General features: G+C 42.4%; 1 protein-coding gene across 3 annotated transcripts in view; it reads right to left on the bottom strand.

Annotated features, from left to right (window-relative positions):
• TMEM131 (transmembrane protein 131) overlaps window positions 1-21,920 on the bottom strand; it is a 177,921-nt gene that overhangs the window by 112,552 nt on the left and 43,449 nt on the right. For all 3 annotated transcript variants that reach the window (XM_019716512.2, XM_019716511.2, XM_074332565.1), the window contains exons 2-3: window positions 16,630-16,691; window positions 7,235-7,275 (exon numbers count right to left, since the gene is read on the bottom strand). In XM_019716512.2, the coding sequence (XP_019572071.2) occupies window positions 7,235-7,275; window positions 16,630-16,691 (103 nt within the window). The remainder of the gene's footprint in view (window positions 1-7,234; window positions 7,276-16,629; window positions 16,692-21,920) is intronic.

A 21,920-nucleotide genomic window follows, 5' to 3' on the forward strand; every position in this document is an offset into this window, starting at 1 on the left:
ATGAGAAAGAAACAAGAATTCAATAATAGTTGGGAACTTTAATACCCCTTTTCCAACAATAGATAGATCATCCTGACAGAGAATCAATAAAGAAACTGTGGAATTAAAAAATACAGACCAAATGAAGCTAGGAGAAGTATACAGAAAATTTAATCCAACAGCAGTAAAATACATATTCTTCTCAAGTTCACATGCAACATTCCAGGACAGATCATATGTTAGGCCATAAAATAAGTCTTAGCAAATTTAAGAAGACTGAAATTATAGCAAGTATCTTTTCTGACCACAATGGTATAAAACTAGAATCAGTAACAGGAGGAAAACTGGAAAACTCACAAATACATGGAAATTAAACAACCTACTCCTGAACAACTAATGAATGGATCAAAGAAGAAATCAAAAGGGAAATGAAATAGTATCTTAAGACAAATGAAAATGGAAACACAACACATGAAACCTTACGGGATGATGATGGAAAAGAGTTCTAAGAGGGAAGTTTAGAGCAATAAAGGAATACATCAAGAAAAAAGGCAGATCACAAACAAGGTAATTTTATACCTCAAGGAACTAGAAAAAGGGGTGGCCGGATTGCTCAAGTTGGTTAGAGTTCAGCTCTCAACAACAAGGTAACAGTTCAATTCCCTCATGGGATGGTGGGCTGCACCCCCTGCAACTAAAGATTGAAAACCGGGACTGGACGTGGAGCTGAGCTGCGCCCTCCACAACCAGATTGAAGGATGACGACTTGGAGCTGATGAGCCCTGGAGAGAAACACTGTTCCCCAATATTCCCCAACAAAATTAAAAAAGGAACTAGAAAAAGAACAAACTAAGCCCAAGGAAGGAAGAAAGTAATAAAGATTAAAGCAGAAATAAGTGAAATAGGGAACAGGAAAACAATAGAAAGGATTAATAAAACTAAGAGTTGGTTCTTTGAAAAGATAAACAAAATTGACAAACCTTTAGCTAGACTCACCAAGGAAAAAAAGAGGAACCCAATATAAAAATTATACATTTAAGAGGAAACATTACAACTGATACCACAGAAATACAAAGAATCATAAAAGACTAGTATGAACAAATTGGAAAGCCTAGAAGAAATGGATAAATTTCTAAAAGCATACAACCTACCAAGACTGAATTATAAAAAAATAGAAAATCTGAACAAACAACAAGTTTTCTTGGAAGACAAAAACCTCCCAACAGAAAAAAGTGCAGGACCAGATAATTTTACTGGTGAATTTTACCAAACATTTAAAGAAGTATTAATGTCAATCATTCTCAAACTGTTCCAAAAAATTGAAGAGAAGGGAACACTTCCAAACTCATTACGTGAGGCCAGCATTACCCTGATACCAACACCAGATAAAAGACACTACAAGAAAAGAAAACCATAAGCCAATATCCCCGATGAATACAGAGGCAAAAACCCCAAATTCAACAGCACATGAAAAGGATCATACACCATGATGATGAAGTGGGATTTATCCCTGGGATGCAAAAACAGTTCAACATATGCAAATCAATAAATGTGAAACATCACATTAATAGAATAAAAGAGTCATATGATCCATCTGACTAGATGGAGAAAATGAATTTGACAAAATTAAACACACAGTCATGATTAAAAACTCACAAATTGAGGATTGAAAGAATGTACCTCAACATCATAAAGGCCACATATGACAAGCCCACAGCTAACATCATGCTCAACGATGAGAGGCTGAAAGCTTTTCTTCTAACATCAGAAGATGAGGGCGCTCACTCTAATCACTGCTACTGAGCATAGTACTGAACTGCCTAACCACAGCATTTAGGCAAGAAAAGAGAAATGAAAGGCAACAGAATTGAAAAGGAAAAACTAAATTGTCTCTATCTACAGATGACATGGTTCTACATATAGAAAATTCTAAAAACTCCACACAAAAAACTGTTCATCCTGATGCACAAATTCAGTAAAGTTACATGTTACAAAAGCAACACACAAATCAGTAGTGTTTCTTTACACTAACAATAAATTATCTGAAAAAGAAATAAAACAATCCCATTCATAATAGCAGCAAAAACAATAAAATACATAGAAATAAATTTAAACAAGGAGGTGAAAGATCTCTACACTGAAAATTTTAAGACCCTGATGAAAGGAACTAAAAAAGATACAAGGAAATGGAAAGCTATCCTATGTTCGTGGATTGGAAAAATTAATAGTTAAAATCTCCATACTACCGAAAACTGATTATAGATCCAGTACAGTCCCTAGCATAATTCCAATGGCATTTTTTACAGAAATAGAAAAGCAATCTTAAAATTCATTTGAAATCACAAAAGATCCTGAAGAGCCAAAGAAATCCTGAGAAAGAAAAACAAAGCTGGACAAATCACTTCCTGATTTCAAACTATCCTACAAAGCTATAGTAATTAAAACAGTAAGGTACTGGCATAAAAACAGACACATAGACCAATGGAACAGGCAGAGAGCCCAGAAATAAACCCAAGCCCAGAGTCAACTAATATTTGACAAGGGAGCCAAGAACACTCAATGGAGAAAGAAGACAGCCTAAGACCGTCTCCTCAATCAATGGTGTTGGGAAAGTAGAAAACTCAAACCCGACCCTGACGGCCAGCCGACACCACGGCCTTCTGCCAGCAGGCATGTGAGCGAGCTGGCCTGGAGAGGCTTCTGCAAGGCCTGGCCCTCGGAGGCTGGCAGCTTCATGACGTCGGGACTACAGATGCTGTGTCTCAACCCTCAGCTGAGTTGTTCCCAGATACTGCACTCATAGAAACAGAAAGAGTCAATGTTTGCTGTTTGAAGCTGCTGGCTTTGGGGTCATTTAATACACAGCAACAGATAACAAATACAATTACTGCATCACCACCTCCTAAGGATCCCAGCAAGTATCTGCTGAATGACTGACCAAATAAATGAGCAAACACCCACAACTTCCATTCAATAACATTGTAAAGTTTGCAAACTACTGTTACCCCAATAAGCCTTCTCATTTGATCCTCGCTACCACTTTATGTAACGCATCATAAGGTAAGATTTGCAGGCAGAGAAATGATCTTCCCCAGTATGCAAATGAAAGCCATGCTCATAGCAGCTGAGAAGCTTTTCTTAAGGTCGCACGGCTGGTGAACAGACCCAGGGCTCTTGGTTTCTCACCTCCTGCATGAGGGCTCCACAGCTCTAGGACGGGACATCCATAACAGGCGAGCTCCTGTCCCAAAATGTGAAGTTAGTGCTGGTACTGATTGTAACATGCTGTGTTCAACTCAAATAAGCACCATGTGCACAGCCACCACTGCATCACGACCAGCAGCTCTTTAAAGAAGATTCCATCATGTAACTCACAGCCGTATTAAAACAAATTAGAAAGGGTGAGCCACAAGGTGGGGGAGAAAAGCAAAACAGAGTATCCCAGGAAATTTAGGTTTTCTACGGTTTTTACTTCCCACAATCTTGAGGTCATGAAAGCAGCAGCCCTTTCCCTGGCAGAATGTCCTGGAAGCCCCTGGAGCCCAGGCCGCCCAGAGCGGAAGCAGGTAACAGTGTTGGGGGGTGGAGGAGGGTGAAGGGGGCAGCATCACTGTTGTACAATCCACCAGCCAGAGCATCACTACGCTAACCAGCTTTTCACGACACAGATCGCCCTGGAGCAGGGACAGCTCACCTACAGAGCAGTTTTGACGCGGGAGAGCTGGGACAGGCTCCATGAGAAAGGCCGGGCTGGAACTACTGGCTTCTCGGGAAGCCAGAAGGTGGGCGGCATGTGGACTACCACTGGGGGATGCATGAAGTGACGACGCAGAAGTGACTCCAGCAGGTCAAAGGGCAGTGTCCATCTCTAATGCTCAGTGACGCTGGGGTGCCCCCGAGGAGAGGCTGGTAGAGGCAGCATGCTGCCCAAGTGGAGACCAACTCTGGAGTCAGAAGCCAGCCTTCACCGCAGCTGTGACCTGGGTCCTGTGCACTGCTCTGAGGAGCATGAGACACCCACCGTGCGCAGCACAAGGCGTGTCTCAGGGGCCTTGATCCCTGACAACTACAGCCTGAGGCTTTCCTGACTGGATTCTAGGGGCCTCGCCAAGTGTGCTGCTTTCTGTCACAAGGAAAACTGCGTTGTTACTTCATCAATGCATGTGCTTTATGATGTCACCAGCAGTGGTGTCCCCACGGTCCTGCCGGAGCCCCCAGCACAGAGCAGACACCTTCAGAACCTGCAAGCCGACCTCTCTCATCCTCTCCCATGTGCTCCCAGTCATGGGCACTGCCCCTCCACATGTCTCACTGGCATCCCTACTCCTCTTTCCAGTGCCCCCCAATTCTCGCTAACTCCCCACAGTCCTCTCCTGGCTAGAACACTGGCTAGAAGAGTGAACACAGTGCAATACAAAAACAGTTAGTGAATGCAGCACTGGGGGCAATCGGGGACGCTGCCCCTCTGGCCTTGGGCACATGCCTGGGTTCCTAGAGTTTCAGCTTCCTCGTGTCACCCAAAGGGGCTCAACAAGACAACCTATTAGGGTGTCTTGTTTAGAATTATCTCTATCTGGTAACTTTCATCTGAGTGAAATTTGCAAACTAAACCTAAACTCTGACACTTTTATAGTTTGTATCTGAACCAAAAAAAAAAAAAAAAAAGCCATTTCTGTTCTTCCACAACTACACATTTACAATTTGTGTTGTTATACAACTATGCATTTTGTATTTTCATTTCACACACACATTTTCATTGAAGTTACTCATGTCTAAATGAGAGTTGAATTTGGCTATGTAGCACTGAGCCCATACAAGGGAACTGGCCAAATCCTTCCCATGTCTGACCATGATGTGCCAGGGAACTACGGAGACTGTATCTGCTCTACATCACAGGTTTTAAAGAAATGACTTAGTAATTCACAAGTACAGCCCTTTAGTTTAAGATTTTGGTTGGTTGATAAGAGGCTAAAATCTAAATTTAGGTTTGTATGTTGCTCTAGACTGAATCGTATCCACTCAACGTTCATCTGTAGAAACCCTACCTCCCAATGTGCTGGCACGTGAAGGTGGGTCTTTGGGAGGTGACAACGGTTAGATGAGGTTATGAGGGTGGCCCCCACGATGGGATTGGTGCCCTTAAAAGAGACACAGAAAGCTTGCTTCCTGTCTCCGTTCACCATGTGAGGATGTAAGGCAGAGTCAGCTCCCACTGGGGAACCAAATCTGTTGGTGCCCTGAGAGCCTCCAGAACTGGGAGAGATAAATGTCTGTTGTTTAGCTGCTCAGTCTATGTGGTGCTGTTACAGCAGCTGCGCTGACTCACACATTTTGGTGCCCAATCCAGTTCCATACCCACAGGCTGTTACATACCAATTTGAACTTAATGCTTATCCAATAATGGTCTTGGTCAGAAAATAGAAGTGAGTTGTGATTGTTTTAAATGTATCTGCAAATCGTCCCATATTCCTGCCATCAATAAGTGGTGGTGACTGCCCTCCCTCGCCCCCTCCCCTCAGAGCCTTGAATCCTTCCATGCCAAGCTAAGTGAAGTGACTGGCTGACCAAGAGTACACGACTTCAGAGGGTAGGTCATAAAAGATAACCGGGCTTCCACTGGTTCTCTCTGGGATGTCCACTCTTGGAGTCCAGCCCAAATGCTGTGAGAAGCCCAAATGAGCCTATGAGAAGGCCCACAGAGGGGCCATATGTAGGCGTTCTAGCCCAGCTGATGTCCTGGTAACAAGTCAGCATCAATATGCGAGCCACCCGGCCTCCAGCTTGCAGCCATCGAGTCACGCCCTGCTCAGCAGTCTCCCCAGGGAGCTCCCCTGCTCCCTGATCACCATGGAGCAGAGGTAAGCTGTCTCTGCCTACATTCCTGACCTGCGGAGTCTGACGGCACAGTAAGATGACTGGTTACGCCACTACGTTTAGGGGGTTTGTTAGACAGATGCAGCTAACAGATAGCGGGATGTGAGATCGGAATATCATTATGTACTGACAGAAATTCTTCCTTCTACCAGGAAAATAACTAAAGCCCAGCCCTTGATCAGGATGAATAACCTCACTGTCATGCATGTACCCAGTATGAGTCCATAGCTAATTTCCCAACTGCTGGAGTAAAGGATAAGAAGCACAAGGTAACAGATGTGCTTTTCTCCTCACCTATTTGGCTCGAGATGGCCAGAGAGTTCTGGGGTGCTTCGATGGTCCAGCCAAGGTGGCATGAGGCTGACTCGACATGGCCTGTGAACAGTCTGCCCAGAGCGTGTGGGGAGGCTGGGAGCGCGCCGTTATGCTTTCTAATCCCAGCAGCACAGCGGTCCAGGCCTGACGGCAGTCGGCATCCCTGTGCAGGGCAGCTCCCACGGGCAGGGCAGTGGGGAAGTAGGGCCATGGAACGGCAGATGCGAGAGAGCCTAACAATGGCTGCCGAAAGAGTGGCTGCCATTTATGGAGTTTGAGTTGCCTTATCTGAGTATTTGCTACTTCTGTCTCAAACTAAAATTCTCTGTTGACGCTGTCTGAATATCACTGGTCTGAGGACAATCCTGCATGTAGGACGTACTCCAGCATCAAGGATCTCCAATTCACAGAGCTCTCCTTCCCCTTCAGACGCCAGCTGCAGGCTCGCACGGGACACGAAAGGGAAGCAGGCCAGTACCGTTCTCCATACTGTCTCCCAAACAGAAGTGAAGCCACCAGAAGAGCAAAGGACCTGGAGGTGGGCAGGTGTCCTCACATGCACATGCATATACAGGTTCTCCTACTACCTGAAGGTCAAACACCTGCCCTGTTTTAGGTGTTTAAAGCGGGTCTGTTAGTCCCGACACTGGGTTTCCTGCTCTCAGTTCCTCTTCTGGGGCCCACAGGCAGAAAGACCCCTGGTGATACAGGGCACAGCTATGATAGTCCCTAGAAGGCAAGGAGACCACGGGAGGCAGTGGAGTGACAAGGCTGACCCGCTTCCGAAGCCAGGGGTTTCAGCCTCGAGGAGAAGCCCTCAGGTACGATGAGGAGGAACGCTACTCGAGGCACCACCCGCAAATTCAGATTTACACCCGCTTTCCCCTACACGACACTTAAAATACACGATACAATGGTATTTGTAATATGTTTTTCACTTTTCACCCAGAAAATGGGTGAAGGAGGAGCACATCGCAAGAATCCTCCAGAAGGAACTGAAATTGTTAGTACCTAACTATGTCTACAAAATTGTATAGACTATAAAATATATATATTCCTTCCTTACCTTTTCTGTTGATATGAACTGAGTCCAAGCGTTGTCTCAGTCTGTGAAAGGAAGAAAGCAGTGGTGAAAATACTGAAACCACATCTTAACACTACAGATATATGCTACATCCAAAATATTTTATTGTACTTTCAACTTTGATCTAATGCTCACTTGGATTTTCAGGTTAAACCTGACCCCCTAATCATATGATTAGGCACCACAGTGTGCCATATAGATTTGGCACACTATATACTGGTATGTGTCCCCCGCTTACCCAAAGTTCGCTTTCCACCGCTTCACTTTACGGAAGCCCTACATCAGTACTCCTTTCCACTAACCGAAAGAACCCCAAAGAGGACTTTCACTTTTACAAAAAAAGGTGAAAAGTTCAAAGAGCGTCCGCGTCTGTTCTGCAGCGGTCGTCACGGGGCAGCTGCCCGAGCTCCTGAGCTCCTTCCGGGAACCACACTGGGCGTCTCGGCATCCAGCTTCAGAGCCCTCACTGTGTCTGGGAGCAGCTGGGCTTTGTCTCCACTGAGTCTGTGGTCCATTAGCAAGATGGGTCCTCGGGAATCGAAAGGGCCTTAGAGAGCTCGTGAGGGTGTGACGCTCAGTGTAAAACTGGACGTGATTTAGAGCTTCTATCATGATGAGCAAAATAAAGACAATGTGCCTGCAGTGAATTTGGGGTCTGGAAACACTCAAAAATTTCTCCATTTAGAACTTAATAGTAATTGCTTCTTTGCTTTCTGCCATTTTGGCTTATGAAAGGTTGCAAAGGAACCTCTACTTTTGGATAGCGAGAGCAACCTATAATTCAGGAGCGAGAATCGTTTGGATGACACTTTCCACATACATGGAAATCATACAAAGGAATGGGCCTGGTTTTTAGCGTTTGTCGGACCAATACCGCCTCAGAGGGAGTCTGCCTCAGTCACCTGGTGGACTCCCATGTCTCTCGCCATTCCCTGCTTACTCCTGCGTGCCAGGTGCTGGCATAACAGTTCCTGCGGCTACAGAGCTCAAGGAACGGGGCAGGGGGACAATCATTAGAACTAAATAAATGTGTTTACACACTGAGTAAAGGACTGTGGCAGAGAACAGACAGGTGAGACTTAAATGTGAGGAGGGAAGGCCTGTCTGCAGAGACCACTGAAGCCTACAGGGTAAGAAGAGCTGTGTGTGGAGGAGGCAAGGTTGTGTGGAGGTGGAGAAAACAGCATGTGCAAAGGTCCTCGCACATGGAAAAGCCTGGCTGTTCAAGAAACAATCACGTCTATTTGGCTGGAGCTTAGAGGGAAGAAGGAGAGGAGAGGAAAACAAGGCTGGAGGGCTAGGCAGGAGCCAGGTTACCTTGTGCTCTGGTAAGAGGCCATGGTAAGGAGACTGGATTGTGAATATTCTAAATGCAATACATGGGGTCTGGCAGAGTAGGAGAGACAGGCAGAAACAGGCATGGTTTTAAAGACATTTTTCTGGCTTTAGTGTAGAGGACAGATTAGAAGACAGCAAGAAAGAAAGCAAGAAGTTGGGAGGCAACCGATAAAGGAAATGAACTGCTTAATGATGATGTGGAAGGAAAAGCTCAAGTCTAAGGAATACAAACCATCAGTGAACTTACCCCTCAGAGTTAGCTTCTCCAATACAATTAGAAACAAGCAGTATCGTTCCCATTAATACATCTTGTTTTGAAACGGTATTTTGGAGAATTTATGTGGGGGGAATGTGGTAGATGTAAGAAAATGTCCTTATCTTTTGAAAGTGAATGCTCGGGTGAAGTGTCAGGATGTCTGCAATTTTCTTTAAAATGTTTCACCAGTGTAATCTGCGTGTGGAGTTGTGTGTGTAACAAACCTGGTGAACAATGTTCACAACTGTTGGGTCTATTTCAGTAGTAGGTGAATGGGTATTCATTCTACACTCTTCAATTTTCTGTACTTGAAGAAAATTTCTTTAACTTTTTATTATAGGAGACAATATTTGCAAATCGTCTACTATTTGACAAAGGATTAATATACATACTACATAAAGAACCTCCATAAATCAGCAGCAAAAAACAACAGTCAACCTGATTTAAAAACAGAGAGGACTTAAATAAACATTTCTCTAAAGAGGACATACAAATGGCCAGTAGGCACACGCAAGGCTGCTCAACGTCACTAACCATCAGGGTAATGCAAATCCAAACCACCACGAGGTACCACCTCACTCCCATCAGGATGGCTGCTATCCAGAAAACAGAAAACAAGCATTGGTAGGGATGTGGAGATACTGATACTGGGAATGTAAACTGCAGCTGCTAGGAAGGATGGTATGGCAGTTCCTCCAAAAATTCCACAATTACCATGTGATCCAGCAATCCCACTTCTGGGGACAGACCCAGAAAGCAGATAGCAGTGACTCAGGGAATGAGACAGCCACGCTCTCAGCAGCATTACTCACAACAGCTAAAGAGTGGAAGCAACCAAGTGTCCATCAACTGACAAACGGACAAACTAAATGTAATTTATACCACAGAACATTACTCAATCTTGAAAAGAAAGGCAATTTTGATAATGCGACTACACGGATGAACTTGACGACTAAGTCTACACTTACACTAAGTGATATAAGCCAGTCACAAAAGGACACATACTGTTAAGATTCCACTTGTATGAGGTCCCTACACTAGTCAAATTCATAGAGACAGAAAGTAGAAAGTGGTTTAAAATATAAACTGACAGGAACAGAAAGCAGATCAGTGATTGCCCAGAGATGAGGGCAAGGGCGGCAGGGCCCGAGTGCCAGCGAACTGTTGTGGACGATGGGTAGGTCTCACTCTCTGATTGCAGCGATGGCTCCACAGGTGTATAAATATGTCAAACTTCAAACTGCACACTTTAAACATGTACAGTTCACTGCATGTCACTTACACTTCAAACAAAGGGCATGACTTAACAATTGTAGAACAGCGAAACTGGTTCCCGTTTGAAGTTGACAGAAAGGGGACTCAGGAAGTATATCACACATGTACACTTTCTTGAGAGAAAAAAAATCTTCATGAAGACAATCTAGCCAGAAAGATTACTCACGAAGAATTGCAAATGAGGAAGCTGTCTTGAGAAAGACAGGCAGATACTAAAGGTAAACAAACTGTGGAAATAGGTTAGGATAACAGAAAGTAAATGTTTTTGAAGTACAAGCCACAAAATAGAAATATAATCATTTAACTATAATAAAGAATAAAAATCTCAGGACATGCTAACAGTACACCCCAAGTACTGAGAAAAAGGGAGAGATCACAACAGACACTACTTTCTTTCTGCAGTAATTATTCTTCCTCCTCCTTATGTTTCAATTGCAATATTCGAGAATCATTAGACTGTACATGCAAAGGTTCATTTCTGGGAGCTCTGCTCTGTGCCAGTGGTCTGTGTGTCTGTCTCCATGCCAGTGACAGACTGTTTTGGTTACTGCAGCATTGTAGTTAAAGTTTTAAAGGGAAGCATGAATCCTTTCGCTTTGATCCTTTTCAAGGACATTTGGCTACTTGAGGTATCTTGAGTTTCTACCTGAATTTTAGGATGGGTTTTTCTATGTCTGCAATAAAAAATAAAAAAAACAAAACACTGGAATTTTGATAGGAGTTGCATTGAATCTGTAGACTCCTTTGGATAGTAGGGCATCTTAACAATATTAAGTCTTCCAGTCCATGAACATGGGCTGTGTTTTCATTTATTTATGTCTTTAATTTCTCTCAGCACAACATGGATGAATCTCAAAATAATTTGTTTGTACATTTCCTTGTACCAGTCTTTCACCTCCTTGGTTAATTCCTAGGTATTTTATTCTTTACAGTGCTATTTTAAATGGACTTGTCCGTTTGGCTCCTTTTTGGCTTGCTCATTGTGAGTGTACAGGCACACCTTTCACTGCCCTTCACTTTACTGCACTTTGCAGAACAGCACATTTTCATCAACATCAAGGTGAGGCCCTCCACCAGCAAAACAATACAACTCGCTGAAGGCACAGAAAATGGCTGGCATTTTTAGCAATGAAGTATTTTTAAATTTAGACATGTGCGATTGCACACTTACTAGACTACAGTACAGTGTAAACATGACTTTTCCCCAGTGCACTGGGAAAACGAAAACATTCACGTGACTCACGCTGTGCCGTGCGTTTTACTGTGCTGATCTGGAACCAGCCTGCACTGGCTCTGAGGCCTGCCTGCCTCACAGGACGTGGAAGGTGGATGTGCCTCACCTAAGCCAGCCAGTGTCTGTGAGGAGTCATGTCTGCCGCAGTCTTGTCAAGTCACCTGGACGCTTGAATATTTCCAGTGACAAGGAAACAAACCTATCTGGTTCTGCAAGTCTTAGCTTAATTTTACTACTTTTGATTAAAATAAGTTGACACTTGAAGAGCAAAACTTTTTAAAAAGGTGTGTAATGTTCAATGACCATTTCAATAGGAACTTTAACACAGTAAATCTCTTGAATCTCCTCTTCTTACTGCAGTCTTTTTCTACACTTTGAACTGTTTTCCTTGTGTGCACGTGAGAGGAAAATACTCATTTGAATCATCTTCCTTTTGCCTAAAATGTGCTTCTCCGACACTTAGCTTCCCTCTTAGGTAAAAAGCACACACTGATTTTGTATCCTGCTACTTTGCTGAATTCATTTATTAGTTCTAACAGATTTTTTTGTAGAAATTTTAGGGTTTTCTACATAGGAGATCCTATCTGTGAACAGACAATTTACTTCTTCCTTTCCAATTTGTAGGCATTTTTTATTTTTTGTCTGACTAGTCTGGCTAGAACTTCTAGTACTATACTGAATAGAAGTGGGTTTAAAGGAAAAGCTTTCATTGTTTTTCACTATGGAGTATGATATTCACTGTGGGATTTTCGAATATGGCTTTTATTATGTCGAGGTGGTTTCCTTCTGCTCCTAATTTGTTGAGTGTTTTTTAAATCATGAATGTGTGTTGATCTGTCAAATGGTTTTCCCTGCATCAATTGAGATAATCATGTGGTTTTGTCCTTTATTCTGTTAATGTGGTGTATCACACTGATTGATTTTCATATGTTGAACCATCCTCACATTCCTGGAATAAATCCCACTTTTCAATGTATTAGTCTCTTAAATCATGTAGAAAATAAAAAGTGGAGTTTCAAACCATTGGTACAGGAATACTAGCTTTTATAATTGCCCATGTATTTCCTTTCACTGAGATATTTGTTTCTTCACACGGCTTTCGAGTTGTTGTCTAGTGTCCTTTCATTTTAACCTGTAGGACTCCCTTTATCATTTTTTGCAGGGTGGGTCTAATGGTAGTGAACTTCCTCAACTTTTGTTTATCTCGGAATGTCTTCATTTCTCCCTCACTTTGGAAGAACAGTTTTGCGGGATATAGGATCCTCAGTTGATAGTTTTGTTTTTTTTACAGCTTTGAATATATTGGCCCACACCCTTCTGGCCTGCAGAACTGGTGGTGACATGCCTGTTGACAATCTTATTAGGGATCCTTTGTGTGTGACGAGTCACTTCCCTCTTGCTGCTGTCAAGATTCTCTTTGTCTTTCAGAAGTTTATCATCTGCTGTGTGTACAAAAAACGGCCTCTCAGACCAGCCCACCTCCTAAGCACACCAATTAGGAATTTAGTCCTTTTCTCTAAGGCAACCCCGTTCACCTCAGGCAGCAGAGTAACAGAAAGTGAAGTGTAAGAGCTTTGGAATCAAACTTGCTTTTTATTTCCCCTACACCCCCTATTATTAGTACTGAAATTTGGGGCCAATTCATGAACTAGCTGAGACTCCAACAACTGCTCAAAAAACCACGTTAGTTCCAGCTATCACGCCCTCTCGTCTGAGCTTCCCTCCTGGGCTCCTGAATGCCCTGTGGTGCGTACAGATAACAGATGCCTGATAGTTAGTATAATAACCACTGAGCATACAATGAGCACTAAGAATATTTATGACCACTGTTTCTTGACAAAGTTGGAACACAAAATTCTATAGTGATAGGCTATAGAAGAACATACTAAACTCTGTGTATGCTCTCAACTCATGAACATTATGGAGCTTGCCTGCCAACATCTTCAAATTCTGTTCATTATTCTGGCAGAATAGTGAAAAAATACAGAGCTAACCTTTTCCTTGGGCTTTATCTTCATTTGTTTCTAAGAAAGTTAATTAGGACAGATTAACGCTTATAAATGAGAGGCTATCTTTTTAAATTCAATCTGCGACTCTTTCAAAGGACCACGTTAGGAAGAGCCAAGCACTTGGATCAGTTAGGGCTGGAACAATGGTTTGAGATGTTCACCCAGGACTCGTGTGGTGAGGAGTCTTAACGCCTGCTTCTGCTGCTGAGGCAGAGTGTTCTGTGCTCACCTCAGGGACTGTGTGATCTTTATAAGGTCTGTACACCAAATCTCAGTTGTCCTGCCACACAGGAGAGACAACGGCCAAAGCACCAACTACAGAACACGTGGGCTGGGGGTTCCTGCTGCGTTAGTCATAACCGTTGTGTTACCGGGTAACCCATGGAATGTGCCGGAGGACGGCACGTGCCTTGTGCTGTGGATAAAGAGTTCTGAAATAAAACAGACCGTGTGTCTCCTGCAGGTTGGATTCCTGCTCTCGCAACGGAACACTGAGCAAATTATTTAACTTCTCTGAGTTTCATTTACCTTATCTTTAAAAAAAAAAATCAAAAAAAATCAAAGCTAATCCAATCTTTATGAGGTTTGGCAGTTTTTACTGACTTATCATCAACTGATTTTTTAGGACTAAAACCATTACCATGAGCCAAGCCACACGAATGTAACACAAATTGCAGGATCTGGGAAGAAATGCGCGCAGGCCAACGCCTCATTTTAAGTAACATACAACCAGGCTGTCGCTTTGCCTTAGCGCCCAGCCACACCACGAAAGTTCATGTCTGGTGGGTGCAAGTGAACTGCTTGAAGGTCCCAACGAAAGTGGAGCCAGTGGGAAAGGCCGTCAGTGCGGAGAGGCTCTCACGCAGGACACGAGGGAGCGACACTGGCAAGGGTGTCCTGGTGGCTTCCAAGTGTGGATCGCCAGTGCCCTCTCTCTCAGATGTAAAACAACAAGGCTGTCACTTTAATTCAATTTGGAGAAACCTGATATATACTCTGCCACAGAAATACTTATGTAGATATTTGTTCTAATTGTGGTTCTAAGAAACCAGATGTTGTTTAAGAAATACTTAAACCTATTAGAAAATTGTCAGAAAGAATGATATTATGTCAAAATCAAAGCTGTCCCTAGGAAATACCCTTCAATATTAAAACGAATAATTTGTATACATCAGTTCAAAAGGGTGTTATCTTTCGCTCCTTGGGGCTATGAAACACATTACCTATAGCATCTCAACACTGGTCATTCTGCAGGAGTCTAAGTGAGGTTTTACTGCAGCCGAGGGAACCAACTGGTACCACCTGCCCTCAACACCTTTCCACTCCAAAATGACCTCTGCCAGATCTGAGGTCTCGACCAAGCTGTGGTCCAAGCATTTCAGCAGACCCACAGCATATGAGCAAATCACATCCCAGTCAACAAGTTCTTCCACAGCAAATCCACTTAGACATGGACTGACAGCCTCCCCCAGCAAAAGTACAAATCAGGATCCAGAGTTTTCAAAATGAATGATCAGCTTGCAATCTAGATGTCTCGTTCCTCAATCAATAAAGAATAAACTACACTTGGAGAATTTCCCAGAAATTCCGTCCTGATTTCCCCGCCCCCCAGATTCTGCAAACAACCCATGAAAGGAGATATTTAAGAGTCATTCCTATAAGTTTCTCCAAGTTCTCATCTTGTAACAGACTGAAGAACTAGGGGGAATAAAAGACTGGGATCATTTTCTAGTAAGAAGGCATTACAAAATTAGACCATTATATTATCTTCAGGTTTTCTTTTATTAGTTTCAGGTGTACAAAACAATGTAATAGCTAGACATTTACACCACTCACAAAGTGATTACCCACCTCCCCCAAGTTACTACCCCTCTGACATTGTATATAGCTGTTACAATTCCATTGACTCTATTCCCTATGCTGTACTCCACATCCTGTGACTATATATATATATATATATATATATATATATATATATATATATATATATAAAATTATAGCTGACATTCAGTATTACTCTGAATATTATCTTCAGTTTTAAAACACAAAAGCCACACAAAGATTTTCTGCAAGTACCAGGCAGACATCTCTTACATACAGGTGTGAATGATACATTTAACAATTCAGAAGCAAGGAAACCGCTGTCATCCAGAACACTTGCTTCATTCAGAGAAAAATAACCTTAAAATGCATCATTTTTTATCTTGCTCTCTGTTTGGCTTAGTGTCTGAAATCCAAATTTATGCTAAAACACAAATAGAAATCTTATTCCAGGTCCCTAGCAGAATTATTTCTCTGTATCCTTTACCTAACTTTAATGTTTACTTTCCTGCCTTTATTATAAGCCATAGGAAGTAGTCTTTCAGCACTACGTAAGTCACAGATGTAGTCATAAACAAGTACACAGATCCATCATGGGCACTACCGTGTAACAGACTAACAATCACACCTAGAGGGCAGGCCCAGAACTCTACTGCCAGGCCCACCCCACAGTCACAGAATCTCGGGCAGCTTTCTTAATCCAAAACTTGGTTTCCCTTGAGTATGAAGAAAAAATCATCCGTCGTGCTACCAAATAACATAGTACTTGAAAATAAATGCTGTCCTTACAAAGTGGCAAGTACTGTAAGATAAGCACAGAATATGATAAAAGTTTGGAAGAAAGGAGGAAACACCTCACTCTGCCATAGACATCAGAGGATCGGTTAAGATGGCTTTTACTGTCCCTTTCAGCTCTGAAATTCTAGAGCAGATTTTCAGTTGGGAAGAATGAAATAGGCTTCACGGTGCCCTGTGAGCTAGGTCTGAAAGGAAGGACAGGATTTTATCAGAGTACACTTTCTAATTTTATGTAAAATACATTTCAAGATGGGCTTAGGATGGCAAGTGGAAAGATGACAGAGATGTAATTACAGACAGAACTTACGCTCTCTGGACAAGTTCTCGTCCAGATAAATGTCTGAGGGCCAACATCTGAATTCGGTGTTTCACTGACTGGCTCCACACCCCCAGAGCTCACTGGTCCCACTGCTCCTGATATGAACCCCCCACCTCCAACCTGCCAACACCACCAGGAAATATTTAATTTAAAAGATAATCCATACAGCTAAGGATGTTTTTATTACCGACGTCTCTACTGACCTCGCTGGACATAAAGCTCATAAAATACATGGCACAGAAGCCAGTTACAGTTTTAAAAGAAAAATAATCAGACATTATTCAAGGCTTGACACTGACATAATTCTTCAACTTAAAATCCAATTACCTGTAGCAGCCCTCCGTCATCAAAACGCAGGACTTCTATGACGCTCTCCGACGGAATAAAGGCTGTGAAGGAAACAAAACATACTATCACTTAACAGAAACATACATTTGATTTAAATAAAGTCCTTTACCTTCAAGTTAACAGACACAATTTTATATTTTAAAAATGTACTGCCTGATGGTGATAGTTAAAGAGGAAAATCTGACTGACTCTTCAGGGTTTTAGCTACAATGAAATGCTTTCAAATAAAGCAATACAACCCAATTAGAACTAATTTTAACAACATACAGGCTGGTTAAACCACTTGCAAAGTATCTATTTCTACTATACTGCGAGAAAGCACAAAATAGTCAAATTCAACTAGACACAGCTAATTATTTTCACTGATAGATTATTGGAAATATCATCAACACACAGAAAGATCATTAGAGGACTGTTATTTCCCTCAAAAATGATAAGCTGACATTTTCTATCTGCTCTTTCATAGGGATGGTATGCCCTGGAGTCAGCATTCAAAGAGACTTGGGGTGGGGGTGGGGGATGGGGCAAGGAAAAGAGCAAAAGGAGATTATTCTGTTCCACAAAACGGAGCACAAGACAAAGCTGAGATATGTAAAGATCTAACATACTTTCACCACACAATCCAGCAACTGTGTGTCTAGGTATTTACCCACTGATTTGAAAACTTACGCCCACAGAAAACTCTGCATGCCATTCCTGATCGCGGCTTTATTCACAACCACCTGAAACTGGACACAATCAAGATGCCCTTCAGCAGTGAAGACAGACAAACCGTACATCATACAAGGGACCACTATTCACTAACAAAAGGTAAGCAATGGCTACCTATGGTATGATTCCGAGCATATGTCATTCTGGAAAAAGCAATATTAGAGATAGGGTTTCCGGGTGGGAATTCCCGCCCGTTCTCGGGAATTGCTTTCGCTTTTCCGTTCCCGAATCCTGAGAAAAGTTGGTCGCAACATTGGGAAAATCTGCTCCTTGAACCCAGGTAGTTGGTAGTATCACCCATCACTTTGTGGAAATGATTCATCATGGAGAACAGAAAACAGTTTATATCTCGGGATTCGGGAACGGGAAAGCGAAAAAAATTCCCGAGAACGGGCGGGAATTCCCACCTGGAAACCCTAATTAGAGATGGTAAAGAGACTATTGGTTCTTAGGGCTTACCGAGAGAAAGGAAGGGCTGAAAAAGTGAAGCTCAGGGAATTTCTCAGGACAGTGAAAATAATCTGCCTGATACTGTCATGGAAAACATGACAACATGCATTTGTCAAAACAACTCCACAGCGCAGCGTGAACCCAATGTATACAACTGAAATCATTTAGGAGATCAGAAGAGCCCTGCATGGAAGGCAGATGTGACAAAACAATTTCACTGTATCACAAATGTAGGAAACCAACTCACTGAAAGGGCGGGGGGCTGGGGGAAAAGTGCTAATCTAAGTAATCTGGGAATGAGTGGAATCTTTAAGACTACAGGCAAGAGAAACTACAAAAGCACCGTACTCTAGTTGATAATTTCCCACAGGGCTTTGCGTTAATAATTCTGATGCTGATACATGTATTCTGGAACCCAACAATTAAGTACATGGATGCTGGACAGTGGGAGTCAGATTTCTCACTGCTGGAGTAAGAGCTCACACAAAAGCAAGGCTAGGAGGCTAGAATGATGTATGTGTAATGGACGGGTTGGGGGCATCAGTATGAAATCATGTGCCGCTTAACACAGACACAGATGGTTACATACAGAAAGGTATGGGTGTGCATACACACAGGTTAGTGCACATAAACAGTTCCTTGCTGTCAGTTGAGAAGCGCCTGGAAGCAATTACACCCCAGGACCAAATGAGCACCCAGGTCTTGGTTCCTAACACCATCCTCCTCCAAAAAAAGGAATCAGAGCTGCTTAGAGAAGTGGCTGCATCTATGGCGAGGACAGGAATACACAAGATGAAACGAACATCTTGTGCCAGAAAGTAAGAAAATGCTAATTAAAACCCCAGAAAGCCTACACTGATGGGAATATGCCACAGGGACATAAGAGTTAACAGAAAGAGTTCCCAAAGGCCAAAGACCGACCCAGCTGAACAATAAAATAGTGCTGGAACATAACCCAAAGTATAAAATAAATATTGACGCGTCCATACTGATAGAAATAAATGACTGAATAAATGAACAAGTGGGGGAGAAGAGAGAAAACTCTTAGGTAGAAGAATTCTAAATAATTTTCGCAAAACCTCTTTTGTCTAGATGGTGGAGTGTAACTCCCCACTCCTTAAGCCTGGGATGCACATAGTGACTTCCTTCCAAAGAAAACAATATGGAAAAGAGGCAAGAAAAGAGTAAGTTCACAAATGGAGAAACCTGACAAATGTTACCTCGGTAACATGCTCAAGGTCAACATCCACAGTGAAAATCATGTTGACAGTACAACCCCTCAAGACAACAGATGATGAAAATGGCACTGTATCTCTGTGCTTGGTCTTCCTCCCCAAAGCACTTAACCGCAGTCTCATCATGAGAAAAACATCAGACAAATTTCAACTGAGGGACATTCTACCAAATACCTGACCAGTATTCCCGAAAACTGTCAAGGTCATTAAAAACAAGAGAAGTCTGAGAAACTGTCACAGACCAGAGGAGCCTCAGGGGACATGAGACTAAATGTAATGGGGTGTCTTGGATGGGACCCTAGAGAAGAAAAAGAAAATTAGGTAAAAGCTAAGGAAATATGAATAAAATATGGATTTAGTTAATAATAATATACTAATACTGGTTCATTAATTGTAAAAAAAAAACAAGTATCATATTAATGTAAGATGTTAACAATAGGGAAAACGGGCCGGATATAGGAATTCTGTATTAGCTTTGAAATTTTTATATAAAAACTAAAACAAAAAGTTAACTTTCGAAAAGTGCAAAACACTGATCTTTCTTTTGCTGTCACATGGCATCCACGGATGCCTCCTCATTGGTCGCTGGGTATCCAGTGAAGAAGTTTCCCATCTGGTCCCATGGACCTGGCTTTTCCTGTGTGGCAGAGCAGAAAGTCAAGCAGCAGAGTGAGATGCTAGCTAATCAGATTACTTTACTTTACATAATTGGATGGTGTTTTCCTGCCTGGAGCAGCACTTTCCCCTTATTCTAGTAATCACATTCTGTGCTTGCTTTGGCAGCACATATACTAGTAATCACATCCTGATTTTATTTGGGGGAAACATATCCTCCATTTCTTGTGTTTCTTTTCAACCAGTGCCAACCAACCTGTTGGTAAAATTTCCGGGGCCGAGAGACCGGAGAAAGAGGCTGACAACCCCCTCATGACATCAGGAGCTTATGAAGGGAACTTATTATGCAAGAAGCGTCTTGGGCAGTGACAAGACGACACGGATATCCCCATTCCCTGTAGCAGGCGCTGAAGAATTACACAGACCAGGGCAGGACATACAGCAGTACTGGGGAGACATCCCAGATAAGGGGAAACTGCCAAACATGCTGCCGGGGGCAGGGCGAGGGCCTGCTTCAGGAACCAGCACGCCGGGCACCGGGGAGAGGCAGCCCAGCACTCCCGGGGGTTATGGGAAGCAATCTCTGTTCTGGTCTGGATCCAGCTTGTGGGTCCAACAGCGGTCACCTCTTCTCAGGGGACAGTCTCTTCTCCACATAACCTGCTCTACTGCTCATTCCCCACCAGCTCTGAGTAGACCAAGAACATTCAATGAATACTGAGCGTAGGAATGAAACCCCACCTTGAGCTGATGGCGCCACCAGGGTCACTGACACACAGTACTTCCGAGTGCACAAGTATGTCTCTAAAGAAAGGGACAAACAGTTCAAGAGGAAGGACAGAGAGTGCAAAAGTCTCCGCCCCCTCACGCATCCATTTCAATCCCTTTCCTCACCTTTTAACATAAACTGAAATTTCAGGTGGTCTCGAAATCTTTTTGTTATACTGCTGTTGAAGACAGACTTGATGTAAGAACACAATGAACTAACAAGAATTAATGAACAGCCAGATGTTCTCAGTGTAAAAGACAAAAAGTAGGAGTTCCTAGTTAGAAGCTTTCCACCTAGTAGTTCACAGAGAAAACCAAGAAGAAAGTACTGGAAACACTGTTATTTGGTGGCTGCTACTAGAGGTACAATATAATGCCACTGCAGAAGTGCCCATCATCAAGCTCAACCCGACCTTTATCTAACTGATGAGAACTTAATAAAGACAAAGACAGTAATATAATTTGGGTGTATTATATTTTTAATTAGGAGTTTTTGAAAAGCATGAATTACCTTACTTGGAAAAAATTAACAGCAGATTTATAAAGTCCTAAAAGGGAAATACTATGTTACAAATCATTAGCTTTCCTTAAAAGACGTGGAAATGAATAGGATACGACTCTGGCATGAAGCAATACAGGATATATCGCTTTCAATGATCAATTATAATAACTTTAAATTAGAGGCCTAGAAAAAGAGCACTGACACCAGATATACACTTAATCATTTGATATGCTAACAGTTATTAAGCTATAAAATACAAAAAGTAACCAAAGCACATTCCCACATCACCATATCTCTAGATTCAAAACCACAACTGACAGCTACTTCCTCTCCCAAGGATTTCCCTTTAATTTTATACTCTAAACAAATCCGAAACTGTTCCAATGTTCCCTAGTTCAAGCAGCAACCAGATGTAACAGAAATAAAAAATAACACCTAACAAATATTGATCACTGTCATTTAACTTCAAACTAATCCTCTGATGGAGACATTCTGGATTCCATTTAAAGACAAACAGGCCCGGTGAGGTCCTGCTCCAGGTCCCTCAGCAAAGAACGCGGCCAGAGGTGGACTATACATTTCAGCAGTAGGGTCCCAGAAGCTATGCTTCCAGACCCATCACTACTTACTTTCAAAGTAAATGTGACGTTAATGCTTATGACTAACAGCACCTTCAAGCAACCTAATTTAAAAAATTAGGCCTATATTATTTCTAATAGCAAATGCGGGAAGGAGGGTATATAAACAAAAGAGATTTCTATTTCTGGCTTTTATGACTCTGATGGTATTTACTCTGGAAGCCGGGCTTGCTGAGACCTCCTCTAAGCTCCTCACATCCTCCCACTTCACTACGATGTCTGAGTAACAAAGCCATTTATATTCAGTGTAAAATTCTCAATGTGTCAGTTGTTTAGTGACTCACTTTCCCAACAGAAGTTCAAAATTGCATTTGTTTACTTCCCACTTCCTTACTTCATTTAGTCAAGAAT

The sequence above is a fragment of the Rhinolophus sinicus genome, linkage group LG05 (assembly GCF_036562045.2).
Source record: "Rhinolophus sinicus isolate RSC01 linkage group LG05, ASM3656204v1, whole genome shotgun sequence".
NCBI classification, from domain to species: Eukaryota; Metazoa; Chordata; class Mammalia; order Chiroptera; family Rhinolophidae; genus Rhinolophus; species Rhinolophus sinicus.